Raw genomic sequence first — 17,642 nt, forward strand, 5'->3', positions numbered from 1 at the left:
TTTCAAGAGAAAGGTATCCACACTCACTTATAAGGAGTGTTTCGTTCTCCTTTTCAACCGATGTGGGATTTAACAATCCTTCCTCCTTGGGGCCCAGCATCCTTGCTGGCACATCAATCCGGATACTGGCTCTAATATCATCTGTGACAGCTCAGATCACCTGCATGAAATATTGTCCTCTTTGGGCCTGGGGAATCTTCTTACAATCTAGTCCTCAAGGTTTTAAAAGGCCTCTCAAAGGAAAAGTATCCACATCCACTTATAAGGAGTGTTTCGTTCTCCTTTCCAACCAATGTGAGATTTCACAGGTTGAAAAAACAAAGATGGTCCAACTTCGTAACATAAAAATCTTATGCAACTTGGCACCATAGATTAATTATAATATTTTATTACAATCACGACAAGATTAAATAAATATGATAATAAAAAATAAAGTAGCCATAATGTCCTCATAACCCAAACCGGAAATTTTAAGAACAAACCATTCTGTGTTTTATTTTTAAGGCTATTAATATTTTCCTATGTTGCTTTCATCCCCAGGAACACATTGATGAGAACGGTCTTTGACTGGAGCGATGCCTTCAACAATTTCAACTGAACACATCGGTAAGAACGGTCTTTGATTGGAGCGATGCCTTCAACAACTCCTACAATATATGATAGAATATTTAACAATATCAATATCAACACATATTAGACTTTAATAATTAATAAAAGAAACACACATTTTAAAATTCAATGAAGAACATAATATAAAATCAATAATTAATGATGAAGTTCAAAGTCCCCTATTGGCATGTTATATATTTAGATGAAATGATATTTTGTTTTGGGAGATTCTATAGTAAGTGAGTCTATTATTGTTTGTGATGATTATATAGTCCAAATAGGAAACTATTTGATATTTTATATGAACTAGCTATAATCATATAACTCACTTATAAGGTTTGTTTGTGTCAGTAATTGAACTAGCTTGTTTATTAACTTTTGCCATAAACCCTTTGAAAACATACTCTCTGTAATACTTCAGTTGACCATATGGACTAAATGACATATTCTCTCTAAAAAGCTTAATTGGCTTATTTTCTATTTTTATTTTTATTATTATATTATTATATTCATTATATATTATTATCACTATTATTATTTATTTAATTATTTTCATATATATATATATATACATACATATATATATATATATATATATCTATATATAAACTAGGGAATAAGTTATCAATTAATTTAACATGATATATACGACAGAGGAATTAAAGCTTGTTGCATTTATGGGTGCCTGTTTGGTATAAACCTGAGAGAGAAAGGTTAAAGAGGAATGTGTCTATTAGGTATTGCTTCTGTATTCTATTTTACAGGCTAAAGTATCCAAAAGATTTGATGAATTAATGGCTATGCGTAAAAGATATGTACATGTATGTAGATCTTGAATTTACAATACTTTAAATTATCATTCTGTTAATTAATTTATTATTTTAGTACTAACAAGAAAACTATAAGTTTACTACTTTAAGACAAAAGGAACATATTGATCGTTGTGAAGCAAGGCTAATATACTTAGGACATTTTTCTTTCTAATTAGATTTCTCTTTTTTATTTTTGGCCAACCATTCATTTTGATTTTTTTTTTCAGATGAAAATTGTCAGGACCCGTCCAGAATTCCTCCTCCGGAACCCTAGACAGCCCTGATCCCAGGGAAATACCACCGAACCTTCCAACGGAAAATCCGACAGCACCTCCCCTAAGGGATTTACTTACCACAAATTTACCTGCACTGAAAACACACTTCAAAAATATCCCCTTATTCCTCCCACAAACTACAAATTGGTTCCACAAATTCCAGCACTTCAAAATACAGTAATCCAGTGCAAAATAAATACAACAAGAATGAAAGAAATAGTACAACCGCAATAAAGAAGAACAGGGTACTTCACGAAGTAAAACAGCGAGGAAGATCAAGTCCGCTCCGAATGAACACCGACAACCTAGAACCTAGAGGAACGGAATTTAAGAGTGTGAGATGCTAATCATCTCAGTGAGCGACTCTACTACTATACCATATAATATCACAGTAATAAGTATAAATAATAATTATTTGGAAATAATAATTTCTCTCAAAACCCTTACAATTCTCTCAGTTGGAAAGGTTCCCCTTTTAAAACATTTTCACAAAACCCTTTATTCATATTCCCCGAAAAACCAAGACATCAATTAAATACCAGAAGCGGTAACAATTATATTTTTCATTAACATTTTATTTTTAAAACACAGTTCTGAAAATCATTTGATGCACCCACTATATACCAGTGGCGCCAACAGTACCCAGCGTCCCAAGGTACCGCCAGACAGGAGGTTATAGAAAGAAACCGGCATACGGTCGCGTGGCGTCCCACTGCGCCGCTGCTAACCTGGTGTCCCGGCCAAAGGGGGGTGGCCGCCCTCTCCGATGGCATCCACAGGACACCCTCATAATATCAACCGCGCGCTACTCACACCCACCTGCGCGCTAATCACAACCGTGTGCACACTAACCATATCACATATACCATATCACATAATCAGAACACCAGTACGTGCACGGTGCATCTAAAAATTATAAAATCCATAAATTTAAATCATAAAACAAATTTCACATTTTTCATAAACATAGCGGGCATAATCCATCCGCTTGAACCGGGAATTTTCCCACAATTTCTTTGTAATCAATGCCATAAATTCCATGATTTTCAAATCCACCAACTTTCAAATCCATCAATTCAAATATCCACATTTTCCCAATAGCATAAATAATGCTCAAAATCTCATAATCAAATCTCATAATATTTTATGGGCATATTTCATAAAAATTGAAATCACCAACATAACCAAATATTTTCCTTGAAATATTTGAAAATCAAATCGTGCCCAATTTACCATTAAAACCACACCAATTTCAAAATCCTCAAAACCATAAAATAATTCCACATGGCATAAATTGGTGAAATACACATTTTCTTAAATCCGATAAATTCACAAATAATTCCACAATAATTCAAATAAATATTTGGCACATAGAAATTAAATTCCAAATATTTAAATCACACATTATATATTCACCAATTAAATTCCCAAAATTAATTTGAAGGTGGGTCACTCACCTGGAGCACGCAATTAACCCATGATCCACTACAGGATCAATTCTACGACTCACCGGTGCTCCTAGAACAAAATTCACAGACAGTCAAATAAATTAATATTTTATTCGGGTAAATAATACCCGGTACCCGGAGGGTCAAAATACAAACGATAACTAAAATTTACGAATTATATACCGAATCGAAGCTCGAGTGATGCTAATCACAGATCCGGTCTTAATTTCCGATGATCGTACCCGACGGGGTCGGAATTTTATCGGGAAGCTTTTCGGGTTTCGGCTCCGCAATTCTCCCAAACCGTCGCGAATTGGTGGAAACGGAAGTCGGATTTGGGTTCAGGCGGTCGAACACTGCGGACTGGAGCTGGCCGGAATTTTCGGGGTACTCGCCGGAACAGTAATTTCCGGCGGGCCGCCACGTCACCGGCAACCGTCGCCGGAACAGTAATTTCCGACGGTGGCCGTTTGCTGTGAAATTTTGCAGATTTGTAGATCGTGAGGAGAGCAATCCAACGGGACCGACGGTGAGCAAAACGGAGGTCGGACGGCGGAGAAATCACCGTTTGAAGATTTTCGACCCCTCGCCGGAAAACGCTCCGATCCCGGCGCGTCGGTGGTCCGATGGCCGTGATTTTTGGTGGGTAGGCCGGACTTGAGGAGAGGATGCTGGGTGTATGGCGCGTGTACTGTATATCGGCCGGAATAGTGCCGATTCGCGGTGGCCGGCGGTGGAGGGGAAAAATCGCCGCCAAACTTCAGACGTCCGATCCGGGCGCGTCCGGCGGCCGTTCGCCGTGAAATTTGGAGGTTTTGCCGGAAATGAGGTGGGCAAGCTTTCTGTCCGGCGCGTGTACAGTAACTCGGCCGGAACAGTGGAAAACTCCGGTGGCCGGCGGTGGCTCTCTCTCTCTCTTTCTCTCTCCTCTCTCTCTTTCTCTCTCTTCCCCGAGAGTTTTTCAAAATTAAAACCCTGCGTGACACTGTTCATGCCACGTGGACCAATCAGAAGCTGACACGTGGCATTTCACTGTTCACTGACCCAAAAAAATATTAAAATAATACGGTATCCGGTAAACTTCAAACGTCCATAACTTTTTAACCGGATGTCCGTTTTGAGCGTGCCGCTAGTCTGTGAACTCGTATCGACGAGCACTTCACAACCATGCATGAGTCAAAGCTCAATTCCCCATAAACAAAAAGTCAACTCCGGCACCCCTTGGACAGTTTGGACCGCAACTTGTTTCGTCCATAACTTTCAAACCGTAGCTCCGTTTTCGACGTGCTACCAGTCTACGAACTCGTGGCATCGTGCACTTCGCCACGGTGCCCTAGTCATCTCGAAATTCCCACCGAGTCAAAAAGTCAACTTTTGACCCCTTTGGTCAACGGTCAACAGTCAACCTCGGTCAACGTGCACGGATTCCGGTGCGATTTGGGACGGGGTGTTACAGCCTTCCCCCCTTACAAAAATTTCGTCCTCGAAATTTCCGCACGTCACTGGAACAAACAAGGGTTCTGATCACGCACCTGCGCTTCGGGCTCCCATGTCGCTTCCTCGACTAAGTAGTTCCTTGCCAACCAATCCACGCCCAACACTACTTCAAGTCCGGATAGATCCAACAGGATCAGGTCTGCTTCCATCACTTGATCTGTGAAATCGTCGGGCGTAGTCCTGGCTCCCTGCTGCGTCATAGCAAACACCCGGCCTTGACTTGTCTGCTGGGGTCTCCTTCCTCTACCTCGACTCGATCCTGCAGACGGCTGGACTGATCCCGAAGAAACTCCTACTGGCTGACTCCCCTGGGAACTCTGTCCTGGAAATACCCTTGTATGCTGTGTCCGTCGACCATTCCTCCTCCGGAACCCTAGACAGCCCTGATCCCAGGGAAATACCACCGAACCTTCCAACGGAAAATCCGGCAGCACCTCCCCTAAGGGATTTACTTACCACAAATTTACCTGCACTGAAAACACACTTCAAAAATATCCCCTTATTCCTCCCACAAACTACAAATTGGTTCCACAAATTCCAGCACTTCAAAATACAGTAATCCAGTGCAAAATAAATACAACAAGAATGAAAGAAATAGTACAACCGCAATAAAGAAGAACAGGGTACTTCACGAAGTAAAACAGCGAGGAAGATCAAGTCCGCTCCGAATGAACACCGACAACCTAGAACCTAGAGGAACGGAATTTAAGAGTGTGAGATGCTAATCATCTCAGTGAGCGACTCTACTACTATACCATATAATATCACAGTAATAAGTATAAATAATAATTATTTGGAAATAATAATTTCTCTCAAAACCCTTACAATTCTCTCAGTTGGAAAGGTTCCCCTTTTAAAACATTTTCACAAAACCCTTTATTCATATTCCCCGAAAAACCAAGACATCAATTAAATACCAGAAGCGGTAACAATTATATTTTTCATTAACATTTTATTTTTAAAACACAGTTCTGAAAATCATTTGATGCACCCACTATATACCAGTGGCGCCAACAGTACCCAGCGTCCCAAGGTACCGCCAGACAGGAGGTTATAGAAAGAAACCGGCATACGGTCGCGTGGCGTCCCACTGCGCCGCTGCTAACCTGGTGTCCCGGCCAAAGGGGGGTGGCCGCCCTCTCCGATGGCATCCACAGGACACCCTCATAATATCAACCGCGCGCTACTCACACCCACCTGCGCGCTAATCACAACCGTGTGCACACTAACCATATCACATAATCAGAACACCAGTACGTGCACGGTGCATCTAAAAATTATAAAATCCATAAATTTAAATCATAAAACAAATTTCACATTTTTCATAAACATAGCGGGCATAATCCATCCGCTTGAACCGGGAATTTTCCCACAATTTCTTTGTAATCAATGCCATAAATTCCATGATTTTCAAATCCACCAACTTTCAAATCCATCAATTCAAATATCCACATTTTCCCAATAGCATAAATAATGCTCAAAATCTCATAATCAAATCTCATAATATTTTATGGGCATATTTCATAAAAATTGAAATCACCAACATAACCAAATATTTTCCTTGAAATATTTGAAAATCAAATCGTGCCCAATTTACCATTAAAACCACACCAATTTCAAAATCCTCAAAACCATAAAATAATTCCACATGGCATAAATTGGTGAAATACACATTTTCTTAAATCCGATAAATTCACAAATAATTCCACAATAATTCAAATAAATATTTGGCACATAGAAATTAAATTCCAAATATTTAAATCACACATTATATATTCACCAATTAAATTCCCAAAATTAATTTGAAGGTGGGTCACTCACCTGGAGCACGCAATTAACCCATGATCCACTACAGGATCAATTCTACGACTCACCGGTGCTCCTAGAACAAAATTCACAGACAGTCAAATAAATTAATATTTTATTCGGGTAAATAATACCCGGTACCCGGAGGGTCAAAATACAAACGATAACTAAAATTTACGAATTATATACCGAATCGAAGCTCGAGTGATGCTAATCACAGATCCGGTCTTAATTTCCGATGATCGTACCCGACGGGGTCGGAATTTTATCGGGAAGCTTTTCGGGTTTCGGCTCCGCAATTCTCCCAAACCGTCGCGAATTGGTGGAAACGGAAGTCGGATTTGGGTTCAGGAGGTCGAACACTGCGGACTGGAGCTGGCCGGAATTTTCGGGGTACTCGCCGGAACAGTAATTTCCGGCGGGCCGCCACGTCACCGGCAACCGTCGCCGGAACAGTAATTTCCGACGGTGGCCGTTTGCTGTGAAATTTTGCAGATTTGTAGATCGTGAGGAGAGCAATCCAACGGGACCGACGGTGAGCAAAACGGAGGTCGGACGGCGGAGAAATCACCGTTTGAAGATTTTCGACCCCTCGCCGGAAAACGCTCCGATCCCGGCGCGTCGGTGGTCCGATGGCCGTGATTTTTGGTGGGTAGGCCGGACTTGAGGAGAGGATGCTGGGTGTATGGCGCGTGTACTGTATATCGGCCGGAATAGTGCCGATTCGCGGTGGCCGGCGGTGGAGGGGAAAAATCGCCGCCAAACTTCAGACGTCCGATCCGGGTGCGTCCGGCGGCCGTTCGCCGTGAAATTTGGAGGTTTTGCCGGAAATGAGGTGGGCAAGCTTTCTGTCCGGCGCGTGTACAGTAACTCGGCCGGAACAGTGGAAAACTCCGGTGGCCGGCGGTGGCTCTCTCTCTCTCTTTCTCTCTCCTCTCTCTCTTTCTCTCTCTTCCCCGAGAGTTTTTCAAAATTAAAACCCTGCGTGACACTGTTCATGCCACGTGGACCAATCAGAAGCTGACACGTGGCATTTCACTGTTCACTGACCCAAAAAAATATTAAAATAATACGGTATCCGGTAAACTTCAAACGTCCATAACTTTTTAACCGGATGTCCGTTTTGAGCGTGCCGCTAGTCTGTGAACTCGTATCGACGAGCACTTCACAACCATGCATGAGTCAAAGCTCAATTCCCCATAAACAAAAAGTCAACTCCGGCACCCCTTGGACAGTTTGGACCGCAACTTGTTTCGTCCATAACTTTCAAACCGTAGCTCCGTTTTCGACGTGCTACCAGTCTACGAACTCGTGGCATCGTGCACTTCGCCACGGTGCCCTAGTCATCTCGAAATTCCCACCGAGTCAAAAAGTCAACTTTTGACCCCTTTGGTCAACGGTCAACAGTCAACCTCGGTCAACGTGCACGGATTCCGGTGCGATTTGGGACGGGGTGTTACAGCCTTCCCCCCTTACAAAAATTTCGTCCTCGAAATTTCCGCACGTCACTGGAACAAACAAGGGTTCTGATCACGCACCTGCGCTTCGGGCTCCCATGTCGCTTCCTCGACTAAGTAGTTCCTTGCCAACCAATCCACGCCCAACACTACTTCAAGTCCGGATAGATCCAACAGGATCAGGTCTGCTTCCATCACTTGATCTGTGAAATCGTCGGGCGTAGTCCTGGCTCCCTGCTGCGTCATAGCAAACACCCGGCCTTGACTTGTCTGCTGGGGTCTCCTTCCTCTACCTCGACTCGATCCTGCAGACGGCTGGACTGATCCCGAAGAAACTCCTACTGGCTGACTCCCCTGGGAACTCTGTCCTGGAAATACCCTTGTATGCTGTGTCCGTCGACCTGCTTCTAGCACACTGCCACTACCATAAGGGCAATCCCTCCTTATGTGACCTGGCTGCCCACACCGAAAGCATAAACCATCCATCTGACACTGCCCCGAATGATTCCCCCTACAAAGTGGACAAATCCGCGGAGAACCAATGCGTGACTGCTGATACGAGCTTGCATCCACACTGATCGAATGGCGAGCTGGCTGGGGCATGCGATAACTATCTCTCCTCTGAAATCTGCCTCGTGGGCTTAACCCATCACTGTCTGAGCCTGAGCTATGGCTCTTCTTAGCTGCCCCCTGTCGAGGTACTCCGCTATACGATCCTTCGAATGATCTGCGCCTCGAGGGTCTGTGTATCTCCTCCTGTCTCTCTAGCTCGAGCGCTGCATCCCTGGCGGACTGATAGGTGGGATGTACTGATCCAGAAAGGGTGTAACCGATGCTCTCTTTCAATCCGTCTATGAACCTCACCTTCTTCGTGTGATCGTCGGGAATCAGGTGCATGCAGAATCCTGATAGTTCTCGGAATCTCCTCTCGTACTCGGTCACTGTCATGTTCCCCTGTCGCAGTTCCTCGAACTCTCTCCTTCTCGCCTCACGGTACGCAGGAGGACAAAACTCTATCAATGGCAGTTGTTCATCCCAGCTACCACGAAACTGCATAATGCAAGACCTTAGCAGGTCTTCTAATGTCCGAATTGTGCACTCTGCTTGTCCATCAGATTGCGGGTGAAAAGCGGTGCTGTAGTTAAGTCTTGCTCCTAGTGCATCAGCCAATTTCCGCCATAGTCGTGAAGTAAAGCGCGGATCTCGATCGGAGACGATGGCTAACGGTACTCCATGAAGACTTACAATGCGTTGCACGAACAACTAAGCTAACTTCTCGGGTGAAAATGTTCTCGTACCGGTAGGAAGTGTGCCGACTTGGTGAGACGATCAATGATTACCCAAATGCCGTCGTACCTTCTAGGTGTGGAAGGAAGCTTGAATACGAAGTCCATGTTGAGTTCTTCCCACTTCCACACGGGAATCGGTAAAGGTTGGAGTAGTCCCGAAGGCTTCTGTCTTTCTGCTTTCACTTGTTGACAAATCAAACACTTTAATACGAAGTCTGCCACTTCTCTCTTCATACCAATCCACCAATAATACTTAACAAGCGTCCGGTACATCTTGGTACTTCCCGGATGCATCGCATACATCGAGCTATGCGCCTCCTCCAAAATCTCCTTCTTGAGTCCTGGGATATCCGGAACGCAAAGTCGTCCTTTATACACGAGGGCTCCATCCCTCCTTATGGAAAATTCCAGATCAAGACCTTCTTGTACCTTGCCCTTAATTGTCCTCAACTTAGGATCTTCCATTTGGGTCTCTACTATACGATCCACCAACACCGGTCGTACCTGGAAGCTAGCCATGAGAACTCCTGAAGGATGCATATGCATTAACACCCCCATCTTCTTCAACTCCACCATGAGAGGTAGTTGGATGACTTGGATGTGAGCAAGGGATCCAGTAGCCTTCCTACTCAAAGCATCTGCCACTACATTCGCCTAATAGTGACTTTAACTTCCCTCTTGTGCAACTTTCCTTCTCATGCCCACTAATTAAGGATAGTCAAATTGGTCCACGAGAACACGATCTACAAGTCTTGGTCATAGTCGAACGCTAACCATAAGGTGCTTCTAAAGCATGCATCCTTAAACCAACAACCAACTCTCGTGACTCGATCAGCACTTTAAAAGGTTAGATTAGAACTTAAGTCTAATTTCCTCAAATACTGGTATCACCAAGTTAAGGTTGAGATTAATTCACTTATCTTCGATTACCCTCCTAGTACTTACAATTATAAAACCCTTGCTCCTCATTGATTAACCAATAGTCTTAACCTCGACAAACATCAATCTTTCTTTTAACTAAATTCATCAAGGTCATGAATAAAATTTCTCAACATCCAAATACCATTCTTGAAAACCCTAAGTTTCCCCCATTTCAAATAAATTCCATGAATCCACACCTCAAGCAATAAAGAATTTAAATCCTAATTCTAGCATCACCACCAATACTATGAACAAATCACTAGATCCTTAACCCAATAAAGTATTCCACACTTCTTAAATTCTAACTCCGTCCCAAAAATCATACTCCTTATCATTGTAAATTATCACCAACAATATCAACCACCTTGAATCGATGAAGCACCATCAATACGAACCTTAAATCTCCAAGGAAATAAGATATCAAGATCTTAGCTTCTAGAATGAAAAATAACCATGCTTAAACATCCAACCATGCCTAAGGAATCATCCTCATCTCATTAACCTCATCAACCACAAAGTAGAACTTTAGTCGCTATCCGGATCTTGCTTGATTCTCTAAACGCTGTCGTACCTTCTCTTTGTGAATGATAGTTTAAGCACGAAATCCATATTTACATCTCCCTACTTTTACTTATCGGTGACCTAAGTACCTTTATTCGGATCTTGCAACTTCCTTTATCGTGCCAAACCACCATGTCATCCAGTGAGCATTCCATACGTCTTGGTACCCTTGGGGTGTATCGCATACTTTGAATCGCGTGCTTCCTTTAAGATCTCCTTTTTGAACTCAACGATACCCTGCTTTTGATTCTCGACTGGCGATACTTAACCTTAAGTCGCTTTTGGAAAAACCATAACATAAAACAAATAATAAAATATATTTTTCAAATATACCTAACTTGCATAGGCAATTGTTAAAACTCCACATTGAAATTCATATCTTAAAATCCATAGCATAAAATAAAATATGCACGCTTGTAATGGAGGTACGTACAACACCTTCTACATGTTACGTAATCCATGATTCCAACTGTCGCCGACACTCTGCTACCAATACAAACCAGGGTGGTTGCCTATATTGGCCGTCCAATTCCCCGGGCTCGTAGGCAACATGATCATGGGGCTAGCTCTACATGGACCACATTGGTTCGCCGCCTCCATATGGTGCAGTATAATATCAAACAATATAACATACAGATACATGTATGAACACAAACCAAAAATACTTGAATAAAACACCTTTAATTTCAAATACCACTTTGAAAAGTATTTAATTTTGATAATCGATCGGAAAAATATTTTTGACGCCTTGAAATCGATCGATCGACACACATCCTTAGACAATCATCTTTCTCCTCCATGAACGAAACGGATACCATTCACGATGATAAGCTTGACCTTCAAAAAGAAAAGGCATCCTCGACCATCGACTAGGCCATAGGAATTTCCTGTTAGGCTAGATGATCCTAATTGACACCCTCGAAGATTAGAGTTACTCAAACTCGGGCAACGAATTTACTTCGAGACAAACAGAAAGAACGCTTTCACACGGGTAAAACGAGAGATTAAACACGGATAGGATGCACAACAATGCACAGTCCCTTAGGAATACTAGAACCTAGAGCTCTGATACCAACTGTCAGGACCCGTCCAGAATTCCTCCTCCGGAACCCTAGACAGCCCTGATCCCAGGGAAATACCACCGAACCTTCCAACGGAAAATCCGGCAGCACCTCCCCTAAGGGATTTACTTACCACAAATTTACCTGCACTGAAAACACACTTCAAAAATATCCCCTTATTCCTCCCACAAACTACAAATTGGTTCCACAAATTCCAGCACTTCAAAATACAGTAATCCAGTGCAAAATAAATACAACAAGAATGAAAGAAATAGTACAACCGCAATAAAGAAGAACAGGGTACTTCACGAAGTAAAACAGCGAGGAAGATCAAGTCCGCTCCGAATGAACACCGACAACCTAGAACCTAGAGGAACGGAATTTAAGAGTGTGAGATGCTAATCATCTCAGTGAGCGACTCTACTACTATACCATATAATATCACAGTAATAAGTATAAATAATAATTATTTGGAAATAATAATTTCTCTCAAAACCCTTACAATTCTCTCAGTTGGAAAGGTTCCCCTTTTAAAACATTTTCACAAAACCCTTTATTCATATTCCCCGAAAAACCAAGACATCAATTAAATACCAGAAGCGGTAACAATTATATTTTTCATTAACATTTTATTTTTAAAACACAGTTCTGAAAATCATTTGATGCACCCACTATATACCAGTGGCGCCAACAGTACCCAGCGTCCCAAGGTACCGCCAGACAGGAGGTTATAGAAAGAAACCGGCATACGGTCGCGTGGCGTCCCACTGCGCCGCTGCTAACCTGGTGTCCCGGCCAAAGGGGGGTGGCCGCCCTCTCCGATGGCATCCACAGGACACCCTCATAATATCAACCGCGCGCTACTCACACCCACCTGCGCGCTAATCACAACCGTGTGCACACTAACCATATCACATATACCATATCACATAATCAGAACACCAGTACGTGCACGGTGCATCTAAAAATTATAAAATCCATAAATTTAAATCATAAAACAAATTTCACATTTTTCATAAACATAGCGGGCATAATCCATCCGCTTGAACCGGGAATTTTCCCACAATTTCTTTGTAATCAATGCCATAAATTCCATGATTTTCAAATCCACCAACTTTCAAATCCATCAATTCAAATATCCACATTTTCCCAATAGCATAAATAATGCTCAAAATCTCATAATCAAATCTCATAATATTTTATGGGCATATTTCATAAAAATTGAAATCACCAACATAACCAAATATTTTCCTTGAAATATTTGAAAATCAAATCGTGCCCAATTTACCATTAAAACCACACCAATTTCAAAATCCTCAAAACCATAAAATAATTCCACATGGCATAAATTGGTGAAATACACATTTTCTTAAATCCGATAAATTCACAAATAATTCCACAATAATTCAAATAAATATTTGGCACATAGAAATTAAATTCCAAATATTTAAATCACACATTATATATTCACCAATTAAATTCCCAAAATTAATTTGAAGGTGGGTCACTCACCTGGAGCACGCAATTAACCCATGATCCACTACAGGATCAATTCTACGACTCACCGGTGCTCCTAGAACAAAATTCACAGACAGTCAAATAAATTAATATTTTATTCGGGTAAATAATACCCGGTACCCGGAGGGTCAAAATACAAACGATAACTAAAATTTACGAATTATATACCGAATCGAAGCTCGAGTGATGCTAATCACAGATCCGGTCTTAATTTCCGATGATCGTACCCGACGGGGTCGGAATTTTATCGGGAAGCTTATCGGGTTTCGGCTCCGCAATTCTCCCAAACCGTCGCGAATTGGTGGAAACGGAAGTCGGATTTGGGTTCAGGCGGTCGAACACTGCGGACTGGAGCTGGCCGGAATTTTCGGGGTACTCGCCGGAACAGTAATTTCCGGCGGGCCGCCACGTCACCGGCAACCGTCGCCGGAACAGTAATTTCCGACGGTGGCCGTTTGCTGTGAAATTTTGCAGATTTGTAGATCGTGAGGAGAGCAATCCAACGGGACCGACGGTGAGCAAAACGGAGGTCGGACGGCGGAGAAATCACCGTTTGAAGATTTTCGACCCCTCGCCGGAAAACGCTCCGATCCCGGCGCGTCGGTGGTCCGATGGCCGTGATTTTTGGTGGGTAGGCCGGACTTGAGGAGAGGATGCTGGGTGTATGGCGCGTGTACTGTATATCGGCCGGAATAGTGCCGATTCGCGGTGGCCGGCGGTGGAGGGGAAAAATCGCCGCCAAACTTCAGACGTCCGATCCGGGCGCGTCCGGCGGCCGTTCGCCGTGAAATTTGGAGGTTTTGCCGGAAATGAGGTGGGCAAGCTTTCTGTCCGGCGCGTGTACAGTAACTCGGCCGGAACAGTGGAAAACTCCGGTGGCCGGCGGTGGCTCTCTCTCTCTCTTTCTCTCTCCTCTCTCTCTTTCTCTCTCTTCCCCGAGAGTTTTTCAAAATTAAAACCCTGCGTGACACTGTTCATGCCACGTGGACCAATCAGAAGCTGACACGTGGCATTTCACTGTTCACTGACCCAAAAAAATATTAAAATAATACGGTATCCGGTAAACTTCAAACGTCCATAACTTTTTAACCGGATGTCCGTTTTGAGCGTGCCGCTAGTCTGTGAACTCGTATCGACGAGCACTTCACAACCATGCATGAGTCAAAGCTCAATTCCCCATAAACAAAAAGTCAACTCCGGCACCCCTTGGACAGTTTGGACCGCAACTTGTTTCGTCCATAACTTTCAAACCGTAGCTCCGTTTTCGACGTGCTACCAGTCTACGAACTCGTGGCATCGTGCACTTCGCCACGGTGCCCTAGTCATCTCGAAATTCCCACCGAGTCAAAAAGTCAACTTTTGACCCCTTTGGTCAACGGTCAACAGTCAACCTCGGTCAACGTGCACGGATTCCGGTGCGATTTGGGACGGGGTGTTACAAAAATTCTATCAGATATTTTTGTTAGTAGAAATTTATTTAAAAATAATAATAAAACAAAAACAAAAACAAAAAGTAATGAATTAAGTCAATCAGTAGATCAATGCCTATCCAATACCCAATCTTTGCCGGCATAAAAATAAAATTGTAACCAATTCTTTGGATTTTATCCAAAGAACGAACAAGCCTAGCCCACATAAATTAGATTGCTGCCTACTAACGTGGTTCCAAAATCTAACTAGTCTTAAAAATGTGTCACACTTTCCAATACCATAGTTCCAACCCTTGGTAAGGGTTGTGCCGTAGCCTAATTCCCCCCAAAACAGAGCTTAACATAGCAAGAGATGTTTCTTACAAGAATTTGAGCGAGTCCATTCTATACAATTCTTATATTTTCATGGAGCAGCAAAAAGCACAGCATCCTCCTCGAGTTCTCATTTTTCCTTTCCCAGCGCAGGGCCATGTCAACGCCATGCTCAAACTAGCCGAGCTTCTTGCCATGGAAGGTCTCCACATCACCTTCCTAAACACCCATTTCATCCACAACCGGCTTCTCCTTCACAATGACATTCAAGCTTGTTTCTCGCGCTACCCGGGATTCCTACTGAAGACCATCTCCGATGGCCTTCCGGACGAACACCCACGTTCAGGTGATAAAATAATGGACATTATTGATTCAATGAGTATAAGAAGCAAGTCCGTATTCAAACATATGCTTGTCTCTGGTGAATTGGGTTCGGATGACAGCCCTTTGGTTACTTGCATAATTGCTGATGGAATAGTTGGTTGGTTTACAACTGATATAGCAAATGAGCTTCATATTCCAATTTATCATTTCCGTACCATTGGTGCTTGCTCCTTCTGGGTTTACTTTTGTGTTCCTAATCTCATTGATGCTGGTGAACTTCCTATACGAGGTATTTAATTTTCCTACTTTAGCCGGCATCTTCATCTGTATTTTTTGCGTAATAGTATCTTGACCTGTCTTAGTTTCCTTTAATTTTTGGGTAATACTCATGTCTACTTTTATTTCTTTGGATTTGGATTTCTCTGCAATGAGCAAAAAACTAACCGTTTTTTATTTATCTTTCTCTATCATTAATGTTTTTTTATATATAATTAGGTAAGATTCTATCAACAGAATAAAGCTTAAAAAAAAAAAAAAAAAAAAAACAGATCTGTTTCCTTATATCTTACTTTTTATCAACCACCCTCATTTATTGCCAAAAATAAAGAAAAAATAATAAGAAATCCACGTTATAGTGTCAGTGTCACTCTATTTTTTATTTTTTATTTATTTTTAATATTAGGATAGGGTAGAAGATTGAAATCACACTATCAAATATAATTTTAAAAGTTGAGTAATAATTATAAAATGTTGAAAACTTCAGGAGAAGAAGACATGGATAGACTAACAAAGCGTGTGCCGGGCATGGAAAAGTTCCTAAGGTGTCGAGACCTCCCGAGTTTTTGCCGAGTGAAGGACCTAACAGACAGAGATCTTGTAAGCGTCGTTAGAGAGACCCACCAGAATCCACGAGCCCAAGCACTAATCCTCAACACTTTCGAAGATCTAGAAGGACCGGTACTCTCCCACATACGAATCCATTGTCCCAAAATTTACTCCATTGGACCTCTCAATATACACCATAAACTACGGCTCACCGACATTGAGACGACGTCGTCTCCATCTTCAAGCAATCTATTTGAAGCAGACAGAAGCTGTATGGCGTGGCTCGATGCTCAGCCTTTGAAATCTGTAATGTACGTTAGTTTTGGTAGCATTGCAATTATTACAAAAGACCAGCTCATGGAGTTTTGGCATGGTTTGGTGAAGAGCAACAAAAGGTTCTTGTGGGTTATACGGCCTGACTTGATCGATGAAGACCGCGACAAAGCTCAAATCCCGAAGGAGCTCTTGGATGGAACGAGGGAGAGGGGTTTCATGGTAGGGTGGGTAAACCAAGAGAAAGTCCTGGCCCATCCCGCTGTGGGTGGGTTTTTGACACACAGTGGGTGGAATTCAACTCTAGAGAGTATAGCTGCTGGTGTGCCAATGATTTGTTGGCCTTACTTTGCTGATCAGCAGGTGAATAGTAGATTCGTGAGTCAGGTATGGAAGATTGGCATGGACATTAAGGATGTTTGTGATAGAAAAATTGTGGAAAAAATGGTCAATGATTTGATGGTGGAAAGAAAGGAAGAGTTTGCAAAAGCAGCCGATGAATTGTGCACATTGGCAAGAAAGAGTGTGAACGAAGGTGGATCATCCTACTGTAACTGGAAAGGCTTGATAAAGGATATATTTAAGATTGAGAATTAGTGGACTGGAAGACTCTATAGCTAAGATCTACATGGATATAAAATTTCAATGATATTATCACATTTAATTAAATCGGCAATGTCCATCAATATTGCACGTTTAATTTGTATAATATTTGTAATATCTATATGTATAAAATTAAAAAAGCACAAATTTAAAGTTAGATTAATAGTCTATTTCCGTTATCTGGTATAATATTAGCTTATTTAAAACTATTAAACAAAGAAATAAAATAAACCAAGTGAAATAATAATAATAATAGTTGTTTTTCAAAACTAACCAAAAAAAAAAAAAAAAAAAAAAAAACAAAGACAATGGGTTCCCAGGCCATCCCAAAATAGAAAATGGATAGATGCATTAGATGTAGATATTGCTCCAATTCCAGTAGCCTCTTTCCTCTTTTCTATGCTTTTTATGATCAAATTCGTCAATCTACCATCGGGTTTCAGTTTATCTTCGAAAAAGCACTTCCCAATTGAATTTTAGACCAACTTAATTTACTATATTAGTTAATATCATCAACTAACATAGCATCAAGTGAGGTTGACTCAATTGGTGTGACATCTCGATCTTAAAAAAAGCTCTGCATTTAAATATTTGATCGAAATTGACTAGAGTTGATCGAGC

The 17,642-nt window shown here is 41.9% G+C and overlaps 1 protein-coding gene across 1 annotated transcript; it reads left to right on the top strand.

Annotated features, from left to right (window-relative positions):
* Positions 1–14,995: 14,995 nt before the first annotated feature.
* Positions 14,996–17,156, top strand: LOC125421439 (7-deoxyloganetic acid glucosyl transferase-like). The gene is made up of 2 exons (XM_048470480.2): positions 14,996–15,609; positions 16,084–17,156. The coding sequence occupies exons 1-2, from the start codon at positions 15,090–15,092 to the stop codon at positions 17,013–17,015; spliced, it is 1,452 nt and encodes a 483-aa protein (XP_048326437.1). The 5' UTR covers positions 14,996–15,089; the 3' UTR covers positions 17,016–17,156.
* Positions 17,157–17,642: the final 486 nt, after the last annotated feature.

This window comes from Ziziphus jujuba, chromosome 8 (assembly GCF_031755915.1).
Source record: "Ziziphus jujuba cultivar Dongzao chromosome 8, ASM3175591v1".
NCBI classification, from domain to species: Eukaryota; Viridiplantae; Streptophyta; class Magnoliopsida; order Rosales; family Rhamnaceae; genus Ziziphus; species Ziziphus jujuba.

What these genes read in the sequence shown, in the direction of transcription:
- LOC125421439 (XM_048470480.2), top strand. Translation starts at nt 15,090, where the DNA reads ATGGAGCAGCAAAAAGCACAGCATCCTCCTCGAGTTCTCATTTTTCCT. An exon ending in TGGTGAACTTCCTATACGAG is followed by an intron (nt 15,610 to 16,083) that starts GTATTTAATTTT and finishes TGAAAACTTCAG; the next exon opens with GAGAAGAAGACATGGATAGA.